The sequence below is a fragment of the Rhinoraja longicauda genome, chromosome 20 (assembly GCF_053455715.1).
Source record: "Rhinoraja longicauda isolate Sanriku21f chromosome 20, sRhiLon1.1, whole genome shotgun sequence".
Taxonomy (NCBI): domain Eukaryota; kingdom Metazoa; phylum Chordata; class Chondrichthyes; order Rajiformes; family Arhynchobatidae; genus Rhinoraja; species Rhinoraja longicauda.
In genome coordinates, this window is record NC_135972.1 from 16,246,539 (window position 1) to 16,271,081 (window position 24,543).

At 41.9% G+C, this 24,543-nt stretch overlaps 1 protein-coding gene across 7 annotated transcripts in view; it reads left to right on the top strand.

Moving 5' to 3' along the window:
- Nucleotides 1–24,104, top strand: part of LOC144603584 (CCR4-NOT transcription complex subunit 4-like) — a 117,163-nt gene extending 93,059 nt beyond the window's left edge. For 4 of the 7 annotated variants that reach the window (XM_078417004.1, XM_078417007.1, XM_078417005.1 and 1 more), the window contains 2 exons: nt 10,005–10,211; nt 22,960–24,104. In XM_078417004.1, the coding sequence (XP_078273130.1) occupies nt 10,005–10,211; nt 22,960–23,255 (503 nt within the window). In that variant the 3' untranslated portion in view covers nt 23,256–24,104. The remainder of the gene's footprint in view (nt 1–10,004; nt 10,212–22,959) is intronic. The other 3 variants (XM_078417009.1, XM_078417010.1, XM_078417011.1) reach the window with 1 other exon arrangement.
- Nucleotides 24,105–24,543: the final 439 nt, after the last annotated feature.

Below are 24,543 nucleotides of genomic sequence, written 5' to 3' on the forward strand. Positions count from 1 at the left end.
GCAGGGTGGATTTTGTGAAATGAATTGTGGGGGGAAAAGTCCAAGTAAGGTGCATTTTGGATTAATATTAATGTAGATTAATATTAAATGCTTCAATGTCTTAAAAAGGAAGGTAACTTTGGATCAAATTCTCTACTTCAATGAGATGACATGTGAACGCTCCATGATAAGAAAGCGATGGTTGAGGGTCAATACAGGAAACATTGTTTAAGGAAAGAAAACTGCCTGAATGTGAAAATATCTCTAACAAAGCTACTGAAAGCTCCTCACCTTTTAGCAGGATAGACATGGAGCTGCAAGATGACCAAAGTTGGGAATTGAATACACTAAGCAGAAGATGTTTACAAAGGATAGACAAAGTAGGGAAGGAGGTATAAATCTGAAATACACTGGTGTGGATGAATGAATAAGTTTATTGGCCAAGTATGCATATACAAGGAATGTACCTTGGATCTCCACTCACAAATGACAACACAAACATACAGTTAACAATTAAGAATAAAGCATAACACATCAAAACAATAAGGATACACCATTAAGGTCTAAACATGTGGGTGAAAATAAACCAGAGCAAAAAAGAGACTACAGACTTTGGTTATTGAGTAGAACTATCACTCGTGGGGAAAAAAGCTGTTTTTATGTTTGGCTGTGGCTGCTTTGACAGTCTGGAGTCGCCTTCCAGAGGGAAGTGCTTCAAAGAGTTTGTGGCCAGGGTGAGAGGGGTCAGAGATGATCTTGCCCGCTCGCTTCCTGGCCCTTGCAGTGTACAGTTAGTCAATGGGGGGAAGGTTGCAGCCTACAACCTTCTCAGCTGTGCGAACGATCCATTGCAGCCTCCGGATGTTGTGCTAGGTGGCTGAGCTAAACCAGACCCTGATGGAGAAGGTGAGGACGGACTCAATGATAGAATTGGACCATCATTGCCTGTGGCAGATTGTGTTTCCTCAGTTGCCGCAGAAAGTACATCTTCTGTTGGGCCTTTTTGACTGGAGTCGATGGTGGCCCCCCCATTTAAGGTCCCTGGAGATGATGGTTCCAAGGAACTTAAATGACTCCACAGATGTGATTATGGTGTTGTTGATGGTGAGTGTGGAAGTGAGAATCTACATTTGCTGCTGAAAAAGGTGGCCATCAGCTCGATGAATGGTGTGAAGAAACTGAAAATTTGCAAATGGGTAAAAAGGTGGCAAATGAATTGTAATTTTGGAAAATATAAAATTATGCAAACAAAAATTTAGTAACAATTTATAAGTTAACAGGTAATGTGATATGCTTGTTTTCAAAATGTAAACGTCCAGGTGTTGAAAGCAGTTATGAAGTCAAATATTTTTATTTTTAAAACACAGGCATAAGTACAAAAGTAAGGAGGTTTTTGCTCAGAATACAGAACTTTGATAGGGCTTCATTTAAAATATGTAGTGTTTGGTCACCATGTACAAAGAACGAATGCATGCTTCTGTCACTGGAGTAGTTTTACCAGGTGGATTAAATTAGATGAGATTGACACTCAAAATACTGCATATACTGGAAATCTGAAATAAAAACACAATGCTGGAAACAGCCGGTCAGACAACATTAATGGAAAAAGAATCCGAGTTAATGTTACAGGCTACAGTGTTAACGTTACAGGCTGCCTGAACAGAGTGCTTCTAGCATTTTCAGTTTTATTCCTAAAATGAGTAGTGTCTTTTGTGGAGAAATTGTAAAGTTGGCCTATAGTCCCTGGAATTGAGCAGTAATTTCATTGGGAAAATAACAGTTAAAGTGCAGAGAGACGAGAATTGAGGGCAGAGTCTTGGGATAAGAGGGTTGACCGTCTATGGCTGAGGTGAGAACTTACTTTATGCAAAGGCGATGCGGATTCTCTGTCACTGAGTATTATCAACGCTAAGATTGGCTATTGGACACCAAACAAATCAAAGGATCGAGTGCACAGGGGCAAATTAGACAAGGCACAGCATCAACCATGGTTTTGTTGAATGACAGACCAGACACAAAAGGTTTGCCAGTACTTCCTCTCACAAAATTAGTCCAAATAGCTCTATAACTTCAAAGCTTTCCATCTGGCTTGTGTAGGAAAATAACTGCAGATGCTGGTACAAATCGAAGGTATTCATTCACAAAATGCTGGAGTAACTCAGCAGGTCAGGCAGCACCTCAGGAGAGAAGGAATGGGTGACGTTTCGGGTCGAGACCCTTCTTCAGACTGATGTCAGGGGGGCAGGACAAAGGAATGATATAGGTGGAGACAGGAAGATAGAGGGTGAACTGGGAAGGGGGAGGGGAAGAGAGGGACAGAGGAACTATCTAAAGTTGGAGAAGTCAATGTTCATACCGCTGGGCTACAAGCTGCCCAAGCGAAATATGAGGTGCTGTTCCTCCAATTTCCGGTGGGCCTCACTATGGCACTGGAGGAGGCCCATGACCGAAAGGTCAGCCTGGGAGTGGGAGGGGGAGTTGAAGTGCTCAGCCATTGGGAGATCAGGTTGGTTAAAGCGGACTGAGCGAAGGTGTTGAGCGAAACGATCGCCGAGTCTGCGTTTGGTTTTGCCGATGTAAAGAAGTTGACATCTGGAGCAGCGGATACAATAGATGAGGTTGGAGGAGGTGCAGGTGAACCTCTGTCTCACCTGGAAAGACTGTTTGGGTCCTTGGATGGAGTTGAGGGGGGATGTAAAGGGACAGGTGTTGCATCTCCTGCGGTTGCAGGGGAAAGTGCCCGGGGATGGGGTGGTTTGGGTCGGAAGACACGAGTGGACCAGGGAGTTACGGAGGGAACGGTCTCTGCGGAACGCAGAAAGGGGAGGGGAAGATGTGGTCAGTAGTGGGGTCCCGTTGGCGGTGATGGGAATGTTGGAGGAAGATTTGTTGGATACGCTGGCTGATGGGGTGGAAGGTGAGAACGAGGGGGATTCTGTCCTTGTTATGAATGGGGGGAGGGGAGCAAGAGCGGAGCTGGGGGATATAGAAGAGGCCCTAGTGAGAGCCTCGTCTATAATGGAAGAGGGGAAGCGGCGTTTCCTGAAGAATGAGGACATCTCTGATGCCCTAGTGTGAAACACCTCATCCCAGGCGCAGATGCGGCGTAGACGGAGGAATTGGGAGTAGGGGATAGACTTTTTGCAGGAGACAGGGTGGGAAGAAGTGTAGTCCAAATAGCTGTGCGAGTCAGTTGGTTTATAGTAGATGTCAGTCACTAGTCTGTCTCCTGTGATGAAGATGGTGAGGTCCAGAAATGGTAGGGAGATGTCAGAGATAGTCCAAGTATATTTAAGAGCAGGATGCTAATTGGTAGTGAAGTGTATGAAGTCAGTGAGTTCTGCATGAGTACAAGAGGTAGCACCAATGCAGTCGTCGATGTAGCGGAGGTAGAGTTCGGGGATGGGGCCAGTGTACGTCCGGAACAGGGATTGTTCGACTTACCCAACAAAGAGGCAGGCGAGTGCCCATAGCTACGCCTCTGGTTTGGAGGAAGTGGGAGGAGTCAAATGAGAAGTTGTTAAGGGTAAGAACCAACTCTGCTAGGCGGAGGAGAGTGTTAGTAGATGGGGATTGGCTGGTTCTACGGTCGAGGAAGAAACGGAGGGCTTCAAGACCATCCTTGTGGGGGATGGAAGTGTAGAGTGACTGGACATCCATGGTAAAGATGAGGGAGTGGGGGCCAGGAAACCGGAAGTTATCGAGGAGACGGAGAGCATGTGAGGTGTCTTGGACGTAGGTGGGGAGGGATTTGACGAGGGGGGATAGGATGGAGTCGAGGTAGGTGGAAATACGTTTGGTGGGACATGAACAGGCAGAAACAATGGGTCTGCTGGGACAGTTCTGTTTATGGATTTTAGGTAGAAGGTAAAATCGGGCCATGCGGGGCTGGGGAATGATAAGTTTGGAGGCATTAAAGGGTAGAGCGCCGGAAATGGTGAGGTCTGTGATGGTGTTGTTGATTAAGGTCTGGTGTTCGTCGGTGGGGTGATACTCCAAGGTAAAAGTAGGAGGAGGTGTCTGAGAGTTGTCGTCTGGCCTCAGTCCAGTAGAGGTCAGCACGCCAGACTACCACAGCATCGCCCTTGTTAATCTGGCTTGTAGGTCATATCTCAAATGCTCATCCAACTAATTTAAAATGTAAAGTATTTTGCCTCCATTCTTTCTGGCTCATGAGTTCCCAACCTCAATCCCCATTTCTGTGATTATAATTTTCCTTTGGCTCCCCTTTGATCTTTGATTGAATTCAACGATGTTCATGTATTTGAGTGCTCTGGCAGGAAAAATGGGTCTTTTACACGTTGTCCATAACCCTATAGAACGTATACATCTCTAACTTTCTTATCAGCTGCCGAAATAAAGCAATCCCTGCCTAACCAATTGTTCTTCATAACTTAGCTTCTCCAAATCTGGCACCATCTTTGTAAATCTCCTCACTATCCTTACTGGGGCCATCACCTTATAATGTGGTGAATGGAACTGCACTTGATGCTCCCAACTTGGGCCCAGTTGGAGCTCATAGCATTCCAACATTACTTCCTGAGATCCAGTAGTTATGTTTCATCATTCCTCTTGCAAACTGATATTGCAGGCTTCAGCTCTCCAGTCCTATGCCTCTTATCTATTTAATCTTCCTCAGTGCATCAGTGACAGCAATTTTGCCTTGGTCTAATTCGCTGGAATTTTGCACATCCTTCCCCTTTATTGCTCTTTGTCTCCAGTCAACATTCCTACTCCTGAGCAGACAGTTTTCCTGGCAGTGCCTTAGCTGTTTGAAACTTAGAGCCATTATTTCACCTCTCATTTCTGAATATTAATGTTGCTTGAAATGAATTGACGAACAGCAGAGCCTGATCTCTAACCTTTGTGATACTGGCATTTATAGTCATAGTGTAATCTCGTGATTTATGTTGACACTTCAAATGATTGTGTTTGAAATTCGGTTCCTTTGTGTACAGTGTAATTATCAGATGGATTGGGGCAGGCAGAATTGACCGTTAACAAAGTCACCAGTGAGATGGAACAAACTCTCATTCCAATGTTCTTGGTAGTTGGAGTAATCAACAACATTTTGCTTGCATTTTCATTTCTTAAACGTTGTAGAGGTTTGGCAGTATTAAATAGCTGCAAAATAAAAATAGCTTAAAAAATCCTCCTTTGACCAGATAAACAGGATTATTATGTGGAAATGAAGGTTATAAGGTCATAAGTGATAGAAGTAGAATTAGGTCATTCAGCGCATCAAGTCTACTCCACCATTCAATCTTGGCTGATCTATCTCTCCATCCTAACCCCATTCTCCTGCCTTCTCCCCATAACCCCTGACTCCTGTACTAATCAAGAATCTATCGATCTCTGCCTTAGAAATATCCACTGACGGCCTCCATAGCTTTCTGTGGGCAAAGAATACCACGGATTCACCACCCTCTGACTAAAGAAATTTCTCCTCGTCTCCTTCCTAAAAGAACGTCCTTTAATTCTGGCTCTCCCACTAGTGGAAACATCCTCTCCACATCCACTCTATCCAAGCCTTTCACTATTCTGTATGTTTAAGAATAAGGGGTAGGCCATTTAGAACGGAGATGAGGAAGAACTTTTTCAGTCAGAGAGTGGTGAAGGTGTGGAATTCTCTGCCTCAGAAGGCAGTGGAGGCCAGTTCGTTGGATGCTTTCAAGAGAGAGCTGGATAGAGCTCTTAAGGATAGCGGAGTGAGGGGGTATGGGGAGAAGGCAGGAACGGGGTACTGATTGAGAGTGATCAGCCATGATCGCATTGAATGGCGGTGCTGGCTCGAAGGGCTGAATGGCCTACTCCTGTACCTATTGTCTATTGTCTATTGTATGTTTCAATGAGGTCCCCCCTCATTCTTCTAAACTCCAGTGAGTTCAGGCCCAGTGCCGACAAACGCTCATCAAAGGTTAACCTCATTCTTGGGATCATTCTTGTAAATCTCCTCTGGACCCTCTCCAGAGCCAACACATCCTTCCTCAGATGTGGTGCCCAAAATTGCTCACAATATTCCAAATTCCAAATGTTGCCTTACCACCTCCTTATAGAGCCTCAGCATTACATCCCTGTTTTTGTATGCAAGCTCTCTTGAAATAAATGGTAGCATTGAGTTTGCATTCTTGACTACCGATTCGACTTGCAGATCAACTTTTTGGGAATCCTGCACCAACACTCCCAAGTCCCTTTGCACCTCCGATTTCTGGATTCTGAAATGAAGACTGAATTAGTATTGAGTGATAAGGATTGTGGGGGATGGGTGGGGGTTTGGGGTGGGTTGGGGTTGGGGGGGGGGAGCAGGCAGAAGAAAAACTTTTCAACCAACTAAAAGCAACTGACCGGTAGCATTGAAGGCTCCTTCCTCAAGGATCTGTTGTATTGTTTTTAGAAAATAAAATGGTTGAAAAATTAAGACGAGCTTAAATCATCCTCTAATTTAAAAATGAAGTAATAGTCAAATGATTTCTGGAGAAAGATTGCATACTTTCCATCACAGTTCTGTGAATTCTGAGATGACTGAAGAGTGTGACTGTACTCTAAAGTCGTACAGATTTGTAGGTAATTGGCTTGGTATAAATGTAAATTGTCTCCAGTGTGTTGTAGGATGATGTTGGTGTGCGGGAATCGTTGGTTGGAGCAGACTCGGTTGGGCCGAAGGGCCTGTTTCCACGCTGTATCTCTAAACTAACCTAAAGTACAGTGAAGAATCCTGCTATAGGTGGGATAAGTGGCATGATGGGCCAAGTGGATTGTATGAAATGTTGTTTGCTGCCTTTCCTCATTATTTCCATGTAAATCTTGTCACGGAGATCTGGCATGCTTGGTGCTTTTCTGACTGCTGCTCCATTTGGGGTGCCGTGGGTGCTCCAAATGTAGGAGCAGAGAGTTCATGGCCATTACAGTTATTCAAAGACATTTTGAGAGTATACTTGTTCTCTCTGCTCTTGTGGAATATTGGAGTGATGGTGCTTAGTGAAGAGTGCTTGTTTCTGCTATCTGGCAGAGCTGGTAAAGTGCAGTCAAGATCTTTGTATTGGCCTGGGTGAATCCTTTACCTCTCTGATAATGGATTTGGAAGATATTGTGAAGTCAAGGGTGATACCTCTTTGTAGTTCCAACAGCAGATTGTTCAAAGTTTACCACATAGCAGTAATCATTGTTTTAGTAGACAATGCTGGGATTAAGGGCTTTGTTTCCAATTACGCTTTTCCTCATTTGGCTAAAGTGAGTTTTGCTATGTCTGCCTTATCTGTGAAATGGCCCCCAAGGCATGGAAAGTGATGCACGTTTTCCAGAGTTTCTTTAAAAATGGAGGTTGTTGGAGAGAGAGGATGATGTTGTACGATATATGCAGGGAGGTAAGGACCTTTCTATCTTCTCGTAAATCCCATTCTCTTGTCAGGATCAGCGAACAAGCCCACAATGTCATGCCATTTAATGTGCACATATATGCCAGCATTCTACACTGTAATTCTCTGGCTGAGGTGAGAGAGTTGGTGCTGAAGTGGAGATGAAGCTTGAACATTTTCCTGTTCACCTTTTAAATTAGCTCTGCCCCAGCATGAAGCTTGTGGAAGGTAAGGTGCAATATTGCAACAAACGTCAAGAAGAGGATTGGTGCGATGGTATTGCCATCGTGCACTCGTATAAAGTCTGTGATACATCTGTGGTTTAGGATCATAATTAACAAGTCGTCATGTTGCAAAAATAGGATGCTCATGAACCTTTGGAGATAACTAAACTTGACTAGGATTCTTCATAATCTGTCTCAATTGACAACGTTGACAATGTTTTCTGCTGAGTTTACATTTTTATTTTGTGTACTTGATAGAAGAAATAAGCGTTTTCTTTTTGCCTTGGGATTACCTGGCTTCCCATTGGCTTTGAATAACTGTAATGATCATCAATTCTCTGCTCCTACATTTGGAGCACCCATGACGTCCCAAATGGAGTAGCAGCAGTCAGAAAAGCACCAAGCATGTCAGATCTCCATGACAATCACAATCAAACATGACAGGAGTTACATGGAAGATGAGGATATTCATAATAGCCTCAGTTGAGGACATCTTCCAAGCATCCCTTCCATCCTGCACTGCCTGCTTCTCTGTTCCAGCTGAATTAGCCTCCTTTTGCCCATCAGCTGTATTTTATTATTGGGTATTTAGTCATAGTTTTGAAAATACCTTTGTCTTCAGATGGCAAAGCATCCATTTATTTCCCACCCATCCCCAGCCTCTTGAAATATGTGTTTTTCTACTCTAAGAACACCATTATTTTACAATCAATTGGTTCCTGCACTTCCTTGTTGTTCACATCAGTTGACTTTCTGGTGGAAAAGACAAGAATTTTCATAGGTGCTAATTATGGTGGAGCTGAGGCATCACGAGGACCGTGCACATCGCATTTCCTATTGGGTGGACATTATTAGGTTATTTGTGACAACTTTGTTTCTGAAAATATTGTTTCTGGTGTCAGATGTGCAGGTTCCTATAACTGCATTTCTGCAGCAGAATAGTTAGGTTTTCACCATGGGATACTGCGCATCTTGATCTGCATTAATAATTGGAGTTGTTGCACCTACCAAAAGGGATAGATCACAGATCTTCACAATATGGAGACGAGTTCTTTTGGTCCATCTTATTCATGCTTTTAGTGGATCTTCTACTTTTCTTGATTTTGTTAATTTTCAACCAAATCAAATGTGTTAAGCAATTAATTAACATCCTCACCTCACAATCACTATTTGAGTTCTGACCTGTGTGTAGAATTAGTGAGGATTTATTTGTTCACAGAATGAATGTGGCAATACTGACAGTAAACGTCCATCACTAATTGCCCTTGAGCTGAGCCAGCTACATTGGTGGACCTGCGGAATGGAAATTGCTTCCCCTGCTTACAACAGTGAACTTTTTATGACAATGTAGTAGTCACATAGCTTGTTTACTGAGATGAGCTTCTAAACAAAATTAATTGAGTTTAAATTTAACAGTTGCCATTCTATTCAAATTATGTCTTTCGATCACTAGAACACTAACTGTTGGTCCACTTATGGGTTTGTACAGTGCAAATTGGCATTGAAGTAATAATGGTGTTGACAGCGAGGGTAAGTTGAACTTGAGGCCACTGTTGAAGGAATCCAAAACTCTGCTCATTCATTCTCTCATCCTCTGGGATGAAAGGAAGTGGAAAGTTCAGTTGGTGGAATCTCCAGATTTAGGGTTTACAAATTTAAACTGTATGTGCTTAGCTCAGGTGCATAGCAGTTATGCTATAGGTCAGGTGGTATGTAGTTTAGATTAGGTGATAGTAGTTTGTTGTGCTCCTGAGCACGGATTAATTGTATTCTGACAAATTATTTGGGCCTGTAAAGGTAGATAAAGTTAGCTGTTGATTATTCTGAACTAATTTGTTGAACACATTTTAAGAACTGCACAGTGAGCAGTTTTTCAGTCCAAGTTTTTTTTTGACAGTTTCAAGTAAGGTGATTATGAATTTTCTTTCGACATATGAATGAATTGCAGATGTGTTAGTTAAATAAGTTGTAATCTTAATGAATTGTGTATGGTAGGACTGATGAGCATATGTGTGGCTTTTGGAAGGTGGAATGCACGCTCGGTCAAAGCATTCCATGCGGTGTTGGGTGATATGAGGAAGTATGTGGTCTTGAGTCAAGTTCAGAGAATAGACATGGGCCTTGTGACTAAATTTGAGATGGGATTCTAAGGATGCTTTAAGACCAATGAAATGCAATGTGAGCCAGCAAGTAACCATTAGTAGAGAAATAGAACACCAGATTCATTGAGAAAAGGCAGGGGAAAATTAGGATTTCCTGTAATCGGAATGGCAATTTGTGTATGCAAGCTCATCCTAGGCAGAGTCATTGTATGCATGTGAACAATTTGTTGAACATGTTCTATCCCCTTAAGTGGCATGGAGTCGAGACCAATAAATTCCAAAACTTATCTGGCAATGCCCAGTTAATTTTTGTTTTTCCTTTTATTTTATTTTATTTTTTTCAGACAGCGGCAGTAATGTGGCAAGTTTAAATGTGAAAGAGTGGCAGGATGGTCTACGGGCACTGTTACCAAATATTAACATCAATTTTGGGGGACTACCAAATGCTGCTTCCTGCTCTTCAGTGAACCATGCAGCAACAACCTCAGCCAACAGCACCAGCCTGAACTGGGAGAGTGGGAGTAGCTGGATGGACCCAGCAATTATAACAGGTGAGGCCAACCGATCATCTCCATTCAGCCCACTCCTTTACCCCTGTACCAATCCAGTTGGGATCCAGTGGTTCAGATTTGAACTACATCCAAATTATGAAGCAATACTGATTGGCAGAATCAACATTGATTCTGATTTCTGGTTTTGAAATTAATGCCCATCGGATCTTTTTGTTCCATAATTTCAGGTGTTGAAGGGACTGTTTGTGCAGGTAGAGTGCCACATGTTGTTCCTCATTTACGATATTCTTTGATTTCCACTGTTGGACAGGATAAACCAGGTCAAAGATGGATCATAGTGAGTCCCAGACCCACCTGAGTTTGCTTGGCTCGAACTCTGGGAAATAATGCATGGCTCATGGTATCTATTACACAGTTTGACTTGTTGGGCTGTTGATTAATTGGGTTCCAGTGGGAAGTGATGGAAAGGTTGTTGTAACATACACTTACTTGATTTTACCATTCCAAACGTGCACGGTATAGGGAGAGTTTTTAATTGATCTGACTGACCTGCTTGGTCCAGGTCAGTTACAAGTAGGGCTTGTGATGGGTTCAGTCAGTGTTGTTCCTTGATATTTTCTGTGATGCCTTTGAAATAATTTCCATTTATTTTTCCATTCACTAGCATTATTACCTTAACATGCCAACAAATATTGATCCATAAATGAAATAATTCATAACTTCAGTTACCCCTTCAGCTAAATCTCACATCTTTACTACACAATTGCTGAAGACAGTCTGAAGAAGGGTCTCAACCCAAGATGTCACCTGTCTTTCCTCTCTAGAAATGCTGCCTGACCCACTGGGTTATTCTAGCATTTTGTGCCTTTAGATATAAGACTGATTTTTACAGTTCATCACTCGAATTTTATTTGTCAAGGAAATGCTGCTTTTTAAAATGAGCATTAAGTAGTAGATGGCAGTGTTACATTGACCAGTTTGGTTCTCGGCCCATCTTCACTTGGTGAATCCCAAACTGAGAGAACAATGAACTTCAATTACAACATTGAGGCGCAAAAATCTACTGTAGTCCTATTTGGGATTTACAAGCCACACCCATAAATTCTGCTGAATAGGATGTGAGCAACGCGCAACTTAAACATATTTAGTTGCAGTAATGATGTCTTTCTACTGAAATAACCCCTTGCATTCACTTCAGTATGAATTAATTCCAGAAAAGAATTGGATTTGTATTTGTGAGACTGTGAGATTGTGGGGAGCAGTTGGAAAGTCAAAGAATTGGCAAGGATCAATGAATGGCCCAAAGGCGAATTCTATCTAAATATCTGTGAACCCTCTAAAGAATGTGGAGAACCTTGTAAATACAAAACAAAATGTAACTGGAACTGCTGAATGAGGTACAAATGTAATCACTGATCTGCACTGAGGTTCTGTGAAATGAATTACAATATCTCTGGTTTTATTGCTTTGTTGACCTATTGATCAGAGGTTCCACTAGACTGAGCAGAAAGAAATACAGCTCTACGCAAATAAGTCCATTTCATGTTGAGCTACGATTGGACTTTAGCAGTGAAATCCCATGTTATGAGTGGGGGCTTTCTATTGGAAACTAACATTTGCCACTTTAAATTTCTTAAGTACCCCATTGTGAACGATGTAAACTGAGAATATTCTTGTGTAAAAAGACTGTTCTTCCTTTCACTTAGCCTCATCGTGAGTGTGTGCTACTTTTGGCTATTATATATTTTCAAACGCAGAGAGATTTTCTCTTTCTTTTTCAAAATCTTAGAATGAATGACCCATGTGCTTGGAAACAGAACGGCTGGTATTGCTCATGAACTTATTTGGTTTTGATTCCTAAGCTCAAAGAAGGCAAAGCATGAGGTCATCTGGATGGTATTTATAGTTTGGTTGAGTTGCAATTTGTTGGTACCATGCTGTGGTTTTGAAAATTTAACCTGAAGCTTCTCCATCACAGTAAGTGGTCTTCGAGTTACCTCAGTGTATTGTTAAACCGGCAATCGGCTGGTCTCTATTATGGAGGCTGCTGCATTGCATTATTCTAGCTTGTGCCTTGTGTCGCATTTTGATCAGAGAGGATGCTCCCAGCTTTGATATGGTCGGTTGCAATCTTTCCGCTGATTCAAAGATTGTATTCCATTCCCACTTGAACACAAAAGTCTTGCATGGTTAGAGGTGCCAGCTTTAGAATCAGCCATCTTTCCTCTTGGGTGGACCCAGAGATCTTTTGCTTTTTGAAGTGGTACAGAAGTTTCCTCTGTCATATTTGTATTTTGCCTAACGCCATCATAATGCGGATTCATTTCATTATGTCCTGTTTCCGAAAGCTTGCTCAAAATTGGTTGCCGCATTTTGTGCTTTCTAACTACTTAAAATAGTAATTTCATTGGCTTTCAGGGCCTTTTAGACAAACTGAAGGTGTGTAAAATGCAAGATTAGTGCCAGCTTTATTGCTTTACGTGCTAAGATTCTTTACAAACAATTTCTGTCTAAAGCAATTCCATTGCTGGTCACCTTTGGTCAGTTATCAGTCCTTTTTTTCTTTGTTCACCAAGTTTCTCTTGCCATCAAGATTGAGGTTCATAGAATTGTTATTGCTCCCTTATACCTTCATCCCACTGGAATCTGTGCAATTGGGGCTCCAGTATAGCAAGCGTGCTGAGAGTGGTCTTCCCCCACGAGTGAACAGAATGAGTAGCTATGTAGTGACTTGGCCTGTAGGAAGAAATAAATCTCAGCTGCTCATCCGTCTGTGATACAAAACAAACATACTTGGTGTTAATGAGGTCAAGGACTGAATGTCCTTGGATATTAGGAAATCATGTTTCATGGACCCATATCTCTATTTATCCTTGTGGAAGCACTGTTCTGTTTTACCCTGAGTGAGAATGAGGTGGGATATTTCTGAGCCTGGGTTATGAATGCCCAATTTGTGACCTCTTCTACATGTGAGCGACCTCCCATAATATTAAACTGATAAGTCTGAAGTATGTACAAATGTTCATTCCTACTAACGGCAGAGTTGGTTTCATCTCATTCTCCACTCATCAGTCTTGTATGCTTTTGATGCCTTTCATTGCAATGCTGTGGAGGTAAGACCATGAAACATAAAGCAGTGCAACACCAGAACAGACAGTTCGGCACATAGTGTGTGTGCTGAACATGACGCCAGGTCCGAATCTTATTTACCTGCACATAATCCATATCCCAAAGTCTCGCAAATCCCACTCGTGTCTGCATCAACCATTGCAACGCATTCCAAGCATTGACCACACTCATTCAAAAAATCTTCCCCGCAATCTCCTTTAAACTTTCTCCCTCTCACCTAATAGTTACCATATTGAGTGATTTTATTGTGTCATTTTCAGACTCGTGAACAAAATCAACTTGTGTTTGAGTATATAAATGGGTCTCATTCATTAACCATGGGCAATTTGTTTTCTGGTTTCTCACCCACTCAGTAGTTACATCCCAGAGGCACCACGTGCCATCATATAGTCGACATTCTCTGGGTTTGGTTGTGACTTAATACGTGAATTGGCTTAAGGCTCGTTCAGAGGGTTTCTCACGGACTGATACTCCTCCCACGTTTCAAGTAGGCATGAAGGATCCAATACTATTTGCTGAAGGGTTTGCTTCCCATTCTCCTGAATAATAGATCAACATAGAAGGAGTAAATTATGAGAGTATTCCTTGAACTTTAAAATAACATAGCATTGTGCTTTGGCAAAAAACATGTTCTAAACTCTAGTCTGCTGGACAATGCCATTTTGGTTAATCACAAATTACTTTGGGACTTGTCTTGCAGAATAGAAAAAACATTTTCTGCGTCATTAGAAGTAGAGGTGCACACTTTCCCAGTTCAATTGTGCTGTTTTGTGTGATACTGAGATGACTGACATTTGGGATCAGCCCATTTCTCCTTGGTGTGAGGAGCCAAATGTTTTCTGTGACCATTTGGGATACAGGACAACAAAATTGGCAGTGTTTGTGCTTGGGTGGCACTTGGAATCTTTAAGGCTTTATCCTGCCATGTTTCTGCATAACCTGTTAATCTTGGTGAATACTGCTGATATTTCAGCCATCAACAACCGAGTTTCCAGTCACCAAGGGCCAATATAGAGATGTTTATTTCGAACTAAATTGTCAACTTTAAAATCTTTGAAGAGTCTTTTTATCAGATTTGTATATGTATCATCATTTTTGGAGACAGTTTGAATTAAGAGAAAGTAAGCTAGTTCAGTCTTATCAGAAAGACTTGCAGGCCACTTGATTTCCACTCTGCCATGTTGGAATCTTACCAGTGAGTTTGGCACAGGTTCAAACATACAGCCAGCTTCTGTGTCAGCTCCTGTGCCCATGAATGAGCTTGAATGGATGGCAGAGAGAGCCCGAAGGACAACTGGGCCTATTCGTTTTAATATTTGAACACATCAAAATGTATTAGTCATAGCACCATACAGCATGGGATCAGGCCCTTCAGCCCAACTTGCCCATGCCAATCAAGATACCCTATTTACAGTAGTCATACCTGCCCACGTTTGGCCCATATCCCTCTAAACCTTTCCTATCCACATACCTGTCCAAATGTCTTTTAAATGGTGTTATATTAGAAACAAAATGAAAATGCATCTTCCTGCCAGGTTGCGATTCCTTAATAGAATGGCCTGGGGATTCTTGTATCTTATGTTTCCACTTTCCTTTGTGATGCTGAACATTTACCTGTTTGGAAAGTCCAAGTCAATGTGTAGAATGTAATGATCAAGAGCCTATCTTTCTGTCCATCCACATTGTTCTCTTTTCCCTTCCCAAGCACACAATAAAATTAAGATCTGCTCATCCTTCAAAAGAATAGGACCAACTACCTTATTCTATTAATCTCTGCAGTGCAGTTTGCAATTGAGCAAATTCATAACTGAGCTTTTGATGGCTGCTCGTGTCTAAAGTGCTAAATTATTAAGATTGCTATCGCAAACACTTGTATCCTGGGCATACATACCACTTTTGTGGCATGAACGTTATAGGTGCTCCATCAATTATATGAATTGAAAACACTGCATTATTTGATTGCTGATTTAAGTTTCTGTCACGTTTACACCTTGGAGGAGAAAAACAAATAATGACGAGGCTTAGTTACTCACGTTTTATAAAGATCATGCATTGTTAAACAGGGAAGGAAAGATCAATAGCAGCAAGTGACAAATAATATACTGATACCTAACATAGCAATGCACCAAAGGAATTGTGAATTGGATGTTAACAGAGCAACAGAGTCTCGAAGCCAATCTGCAGGTCCCTCCCATGATGCCCACTATTACCAATGGATTCAATAGCCAAGCTGAAAGCACCCACAATGTTTTGGTTCATTTTTGTCAGCATGGGCGTGAGCATTGTTATTCTTTGAACAGACTTGTGTGGTTGTTGCTTTCATTTTTTTAGCCATTTATTGCACAAATTTAAGTTGGGTGGGGTGGAATTGCTACCAAGTAAAAAATGATCAGTTTAGTTCAGCAGGCCAGCCACATCTTGTGGCTAAATGCTTTGTTTCCAATTATCCAGCCTTGGACCATTTTCCTTTATGCCTGCTTTATTTTGGTTTTCTCCTAAATACTTTGGAACCTGTGTTCACAGCCATGGGTGGAGCCCCACAAGTGCTGAGCACAAACACAACATAATCTCGTGTGTGCCTCTGGTCCCCAGCATTTGCTTGAATTGAACAGAATCACTATCTCAACAACCAGCTGAAGGTATTCTTTCCCCAAATTTGTCAAGTGATAATGTCTGGGCTCATATAGGGGCCGCACAGTTTAGCAGCATTAGAGTTGCTGCATCACAACACCAAGGACCAATATTCGATCCTGACCATGGGTGCTGTCTGTAGGGAGTTTGCACGTTCTCTCTGTGACTGCATGGGTTTCCTCCAGGTGCTTTGGTTTCCTCCCACATCCCAAAGACGTGCAGATTTGTAGGTTAATTGTCCTCTGAAAATTACCCCTCGTATTTTCCCCCCCCCTTTTTTTTTTTCATATTTCAGATACAGCGCGGAAACAGGCCTTTTCGGCCCACCAAGTCCGCGCCGCCCAGCGATCCCCGCACACTAACACTATCCTACACACACTAGGGACAATTTTTACATTTACCCAGTCAATTAACCTACATACCTGTACGTCTTTGGAGTGTGGGAGGAAACCGAAGATCTCGGAGAAAACCCACGCAGGTCACGGGGAGAACGTACAAACTCCTTACAGTACAGCACCCGTAGTCAGGATCGAACCTGATCGGCGCTGCATTCGCAGTAAAGCAGCAACTCTACCGCTGCGCCACCGTGCCGCCATGTAGGGAGTGGATTAGTAAATTGGATAACATAGATCTAGTGTGAAGGGGTTATCAATGATTGGACTCGGAGAACCGAAGGGCCTGTTTCCATGATATACAGGTACTCCTTGACTTACGATGTTTCGACTTGCAATAGTTTGACTTTGCGATGGTGCGACCCGCAGCGAGCCGCCGCTCGCTTCTGGACACGTGATCGCGCGTTTTCAATGCATTTCGACTTTCGGTTTCCGATGGGTTTCTTGGAACGGAACCCCACCGGAAGCTGAGTACCTGTATCTTCAAACTAAAACTTGAAATGCTCTTCCGATGGAATGGACTGCTATTATAGGATCTCCTTCTGAATGGCTGATTTTCGTTGGCTAGGCTTACTCGACAGGTTCTAATCAATAATACATCCAACTTAATACAGTCCTTGAAGGTGGTTGACGCGCAAATGATACATAATGAAGTGTGGTGTTGTTTGATGTGGTCTGTCCAGTAAATCAATATAAATTAAAAAAGATAACAAGAAAGCGCACACTCCGAGTAGGATGGCTCAATAATGAAAGTGAAAATATTTTTGATTTATATTGTGTAAATGGCTTGATTACAATATTTTTTTTGTTGCAAAAATACAAATGTTCATTTTGTTTTCCCGTGAGAGTTCAGAAATCCCTTAAAACAAATTCTTTAAATCCTAAAATAATTATAATTTCTAATGACCAAATTCTGAGATAATCCGATCAGACCTGATTTCATGTGGCGAAGATTTATCTGTTGGTCATTCCCAAACTTCTGCTGTTCCTGTGATGCATCAACCTGCTTGGCTGATACCTAGGACTGAATAAACAATAATGTATTTCAATTGGCGATTGAATGATCAAAGAGTGAATCGTTAATTTGCCCACTAATGCAATCTGTCTTGCTGACTTGTTGTTTGAACTCCCTACATAGATCCCAGTGCAGTAGTTCCTCAGCCTTTAAGATGTCATCCTTGTATCCATATTCCTCCATGATCTCTCTCTTGCCTTATTATCTCCTTTAATGTTTCAATCTTGGATATCTTTGTGCCCCTCACTTTTTTGTTTCAGTCAAGCTTTTAGTTACCCATTTTAATATCTCTTTTATGATGTAATATTTGTTAGTGTGCCTTTGAAGCACCTTTGCTTACTATGGAGTCATTTCTACTTGTGGGTGAGAACAGAACTCCAAGCAATAAGTATAAATGAGTCCCCAATCAATACAATAGTGATTTTAGCAGAAACCTTTTTGCCTAATGTTTGGATAGAAAGTGGAGCTCAAACTGCAGAAACGACATGAAATGAACACATTGGGTGGATTTGTCAGGATGCTAGATAAGCCAAAATAAAAGAGCAATATAGAAGGCTATATTGATGGGGGTTGGATGAAGTGGTAAAGAAGACTTTTATGGAAGATTTGGCTGTTTGGCCCAGTATATGGCACCACCATCTCCTATGGTGTAAATACTAGATAGTTTTGTACAATACAATGCCTTGTACCTGTTTTAGTTGGGGGGGGGGGGGGGGGGACAAATAGCAGGTTGTCTAATCCTCAGTGTGAAGAAGGGTTGCAACCTGAAACATCTGTCCATTTCAGTCAGAGGGTCCCAACCCTAAATGTAATTTTTCCGTTCCATCCATAGAAGCTGCCTGACCCACTGAGTTCTTCCACCACTTTGTGTTTTGCAGCAGGTCATCCCTTGTAGATTACTGATCTAGGACCCTCGCAGGGAAACATGGAAATCTGTAAGATGCATGTCCATGGATATAACAGCTGACTTTCATGTGTAAGCTTGTACTGTCAGAGTGCACCCCCAAGCCAAGGTGTAGGGTGCTTTCACAAATTGCACTAACCCAGCAAAAGTATGCACAAGCCAGACAGAAGGAAGAAGGGACAAGTTGTGTTTTATTGAGGTTGTACTGAAAGGTCTCAAGTCTGCTTGCATAATGTTTGTTTCCGGATCATTCTTCGTCGAGAGAATTTTGAGCGATGGATAGATAATGATTTAATGACGTGCTGTCATTTCCTAGATCTGGTATTTCACGTTGCTAGCACCTTTTGCGGTCATTGTTTTTTTTCATTAAATAGAAGAGTAGAAAGATGTGAAATTTACCTCTGAAGGAATAACCTTTGCTACCCTACATCGATAAACCCCTGTCAATAGAACTTAATGAATCAGAGACTCCTCTGAATTGCTTTCTACAACTGGATTCTATCCCTTGGCAGTTAGTAAACAGAATTGTGGGATGATAGCAATAGCCGACAGAATTAAACGTCTGGAAACGTATTTCCAATCAACGAGTAACCTTCAGGCAATCGAAATGTCTTTAATAAAATTTCCTTTCCAATTATTTCATTGTGCTGCCACTAGGATTTCAGTGGAGTATAATGGGTATGTAAAATTTTACTACTGTTCACTTAAATGATGTAAAAAGAAACAAAACAGCAGAATGATGATTAATGCTGCATCATTCCATTTTGCTTCTCTAAGCATGTTGAGTTGTTTCTTAAAGTAGGAGAGTAGAAGGGTGTGAAAATTTCCTCCAAAAGAATAAACTCCAGCCATGGGGACACTACTAGTTGGTTTGGATCTCTTCTATATAAATATTGAAACATAGCATGGTCGAGTATTGGACTTGCTGTATAATTAAGTAAATGATAGACTCTTGCAATGTAACCCCATGTGTGTGCTATGCATGGGTAAATATTTCACCATAACACTTTAATGCACTGAAGTTTTTAGGCCTTTTGCAGCATAATGCTTCTTTGTACAATTATTGGGCATACATTGGGTATAATCTTGCTGATGAAAGGTATTGCACAATTGGAGCTACTGTGAGTGTAAGTGCAGGTTATTATTGAGTGTGAAAGCTATTGTAAAAACTACATACGGTAGTGTGATGTACCATGAATGCACCTTGCAAAACCTCTGACTGCTTTCAAGAAAGAAGGCACACATATGTAATTCCTTTGTGTCCCATTACTGGGTACTTTTGTTGTGGATGTAACAAAATGTGGGAGCGATATTGCACATCTTTATCAGCAGTGAGATATTGATCTAAGAGGAAATATTTACCAAGCCCTCGGGCGAACTCCTTGTTCCTGAAGTCATGCCATTCTCCCAAGCCATGGGGCTTCCATTTTGTTCCCTTTTGTTTCATCAGATTCTTTCCCCGTGGAGATAATTAAAAGACACCAGCATAATTTCATCTTTATAATAATATTACCCTACTTTTGTGGCACGACATTTGGCTTAGAATTGTTGAGATGGTTGTATTGAATCCTGGTTGAGTAATCAATCCCTGGAGTAATGCAAGTCGAGCGGAATAGTTATATTTAACTTGCACTTGCAATTCTACCTCTTCGGTAAACCTGTGTAGCCATGAGCTCAATCTTATAAAACAATACAACACAGGAACAGGCTCTTTGAGCCAAAATACCTGTGCCAAGCAAATCTCCTCTGCCTGCACATTGTCCATATCCCTCCATTCCCTGCATATACATGTGCCTACCTGATGCCTCTTAAATGCCATTTTCATATCTGCCTTCACCACCTCCCATCGCTGCTTGTTCCAGGCACCCGCCATTCCCTTTGTGTGTAAAAATCAAAATATTCCCACACATCTCCGTTAAACTTTGCCCTTTTTTTTACCTTAAAGCTATGTCGTATTTGACATTTCCATCCTGACTGATGACGATGTATGCCTCTCGGAGGCAGGCGGACTCGGGTGGACAGGGAATGTTATGGAGCAGAGGGATCTAGAAGTGCAGGGACATAGATATCTGAAAGTGCCGTAGAAGTTGCTTGGATAGAGTGGATGCGGAGAGGATGTTTCCACTAGTGGGAGAGTAGGACCAGAGGGCAGTGACTCAGAATAAAAGGACATTCCCTTCGGAGATGAGGAAGAATTTCTTTAGTCAGAGGGTGGTAAATCTGGAATTCATTGCCACAGACGGTTGAGGAGGCCAAGTCAATGGATATTTTCAAGATGGAGATAGACAGATTCTTGTTTAGTACAGGTATCAGGGGTTTATAGGGAGAAGGCAGGAGAATGGGGTTAGGAGAGAAAAATAGATCAGCCATGATTGACTGGCGAAGTAGACTTGATGGGCCATATGGCCTAATTCTGCTCCTAGAACCCATGAACCTTTAGTTTAGTCTATTGTCACGTGACTGAGGCACAGTGAAAAGTTTTAATGCGTGCTAACCAGTCAGCAGAAAGACAATACATGATTGCAATCACGCTATCCATTGTGTGGAGATATATGAAAAGTGAATAATGTTTAGTGCAAGGTAAAGTCTGATTAAAGATAGTCCAATGAACTTCAATGAGGTAGATGGGAGATCAGGACCATGATAGAATGGTTCAGTTGTCTGATAACAGCTGGGAAGAAACTGTCCCTTAAACTAGAGGAGTGCGTTTTCACACTTCTGTACCTCTTGCGTGAGGGGAGAGGGGAGAAGAGGGAGCGACCGGGGTGAGACTGGTCCTTGATTATGCTGCTGGCCTTGTCGAAGCAGCATGAAGTGTAGATGGAGTCGATGGGAGGGAGGTTGGTTTGTATGATGGTCTGGGCTGTGTCCACAATTCTCTGCAGTTTCTTGCAGTCTTGGATGGAGCTCTTCCGAAACCATGCTGTGCTGCATCCTGATAAAATGCTTTCTATGGTGCACTGTAGAAGTTGGTGAGAGTTGTAGGGAGTGGTGTCACAGGTGGATAGGGAGTGTTGTAGAGCAGAGGGATCTTGGAGTGCAGGTACATACTTCCCTGAAAGGTCCGTAGAAGTTGGTTGGATAGAGTGGATGTGGGGAGGATGTTTCCACTAGTGTGAGAGTCAAGGACCAGAGGTCACAGCCTCGGAAGAAAAAACTTTACCTTCGGAAGGAAGATGAGGAATTTCTTTTGCAGAGGGTGGTGAATCTGTGGAATTCATTGCCACAGAGGGCTATGGAGGCCAAGTTAGTGGATATGTTTAAGGCAGAGATAGACACATTCTTGATTAGAACAGGTGTCAGGGGTTATGGGGAGAATGGGGTTGAGAGGGCAAGATAGATCAGCCATGATTGAATGGCGGAGTAGACTTGATGGGCCAAATGGCCTAATTCTGCTCCGAGAACTTGAACTTGTATACTGTCAAGTCTCCCCACAACCTTTGTTTGTCGAACCTCTCTTTATCGCTAATTCTCTCCAATACAGGCAGCATTGTGGTAAAACTTCTGCATGCTCTCCCAAGCCTCCACGTCTTTCCTGTAGTGAGGGGACCAGAATTGCACTTAATACTCCGAATGTGGCCTAAATAAAGTCCTAACTTCATCTGCAAAAATTCCGTCCATTGTTGAAGTTACTGCACATTCAGATCTGACTTCCTAAAATCAACTTCCCTTGAATAGAACCCACGTTCAGGTTAGAGTTAAAAATTGCTCTTGGCAGCCTCCCTGCCTCCAAACCACAACATTACATCTAGAACTATTCTGTTTGTGTATTTCAAATCCATTCCTCAAACAACTTGTCTCAGAAATAAAAAATAGGAAATGCTGGAAATAGTCTGCAGATCAGGCAGCTTCTCGGGGAAGAGAATCTGTGGACATTTCAGGTTGATGAGTTTTTGTCAAAACCTGGAAAATTTAGAAAATGGGCTCCTTTTAAGATGGAGGAAATGGGGAGAGAGGTTGATGGAGATAACCAGAAAACAATTGGGTGGAGTGTAGAAAGAAAATACATTGACAGGTTCTAATCATACAAATTACAACTTTAATCTGTTGGGAGGAGATGCAAGTAGAGAGGGAAACAAAAATAAACTGTGGAACTGAGGTAGAGGCCACAGCAATTGTTGGAAGTCTGAAATAAAGCAATGGCACAAAGCCAAACTGGGAAGGCAAGGCCTGAGTGAGAAACTAATTCGCATTACACTGCCCAGGGATTGAAGTAAAAAATCTGCAGATACTCAAAACCTGGCTCAGAAAATGGAGTTTGCAATCTTTGGGGTTTTTTCTCCTCCTCCTAAATGACTGTTTGGATGGCCATTGGACAAGGAGGTCTGTGGATGAGAGAGTTCAGTGGGTAATGTGGATGAAGGAGGTCAGTGGGTAATGTGGGTACGTCAGACAGGGGTTCTATTTTTCCAATCCATGTGGAACTTTTCGATTATCAGGAAGATGTCCCCAATTTAAGATTGTATTGTTCAACTGCTTGGAGGTTGTGTAAAGGTTTTGAAGGAATCTGAAATCCACTGTCAGGAAGAATGGTGAAAGCAGATTCAATAGTCACTTTCAAACGAGAATCATCAAACGTATAGTTCAAGAAAAGTTCTGCTGACTGCATTGTTGGAATGCCAAATTGCCAGGTCTTTCAAAGAGACTATGCTGCATGATTTTACTTGTGTATAATTTAAATCAACAATGTTAACATATGTCTGTCTCTCTCTGCAGGTGTCCCAGCATCTACAGGGAACAGTTTAGATACTCTGCAAGATGACAACCCTCCACATTGGCTGAAGTCGCTCCAGGCGTTGACAGAAGTAGATGGCCCCACGACAGCACAGACAGGCCACAGTAATCCCTTCAACACACAGATTCCCTTACACAGAGCTGGCTGGGCCCCTTACCCCCCGCCCTCCAACCCAGGCAATTTTCACTCTCCACCTCCAGGTTTCCAGACTACCTTCAGACCCCCCAACAAAACCCCCACAGATCTACTACAGAGCTCTGCATTGGATCGTCACTAAGAAAAACTGATTTACTCTCCTCTTCTCTTCCTTTCTTTCTCTCCTTCACTACACATAATCTCAGTTCCTGATCAGTGCCAGATGCAATGCAATCGCAACGTGACGTTAGAATTACCAGGAGATTTTTTTTTCTGCTCACCAGTCTCTTGACAGCATGCTCCTCCCTTGGGTGGGCTGCAAGTGACTCCTGCTGATCGTTAACCAATCCTCAAGACCCATCTAGAAACATTGATCAGTTCAGCACTGACGGAAGCCCCCTCGGCTCACCGTGCTTGTGTCTCGTGCAATAATAATTTACGCACTGTAATGTCAAAGCTGCACAGTAAAACGATCGAGTATCAGTCTCCCAACTGATACTTAGCCAAATAATTAACAGTGCTTTAGAGTTCACGGTCTGCAGGAGAATGGCATGTTGGATAAGCATTTCGATTAGTGATTAAATGGGCATGTAGCTGAGGAGTGGATGAGTTGACTAAAACAATTTGATTTTTTAATTTTGACTTTAGCTTAAATAATACAAGAAATATGTTTTTAAAAAGCATTCACAAATTTAATACCTAGACAACAATAAAGAACTGCTGAACAGAGTCGTATATACTCATTTCTTTATCTGTCTTTCTGTGTCTGTCTCTCTTGACATTTAAAATCCACTGGAAAGGGAACTCTGAGGTAGCACTGCATTTGGGGGCACTTCATTCATCAGGCACACACCTTGTTGAAACTGCCTGCTGCTTCACAAAATCTGTAGGTTCTGGACATGCAGTATTTGAAGAGTGTGGTTAACCTTGACGCTAAAACTAAAAATGTACCTATTAAGATTCAAGACTAAATCTTAAATAAAAAAAATACTTGACCCGCCTGTGTTTGATCTTTATCTAAGTTATTGTTGCATTCATCAACTGCCTCAATGACAAACTAATGTAGCACTCTCTGGGGTTAAGCATGGACGAACAGTATAGTTAATCTTTAGGAAATGGAATGCATTCTACAACTAATGCCAGATTTGGAGATGTGTTAATATACATTGATCTGATTGTGAATATAGCCCCAATTGATCCAAACATTCCCAAAGCCAGTGTGAATATAAACTCTCAGAATCACTTGTGAAATTCCCCAAGGAAAATATTCATCAGGATCTCAAGTATTAATTAAAACATTTGAGCCATCAATAAAAGTTGACCAACTTCCAAGTATAAATGTTAACCAATTGGTAAGTTTCTGCTGATGCCCTTAGCCACTGCATATATTAATCTAACACGCAAGGACCTCTTGTGAATTTGCCCAATTT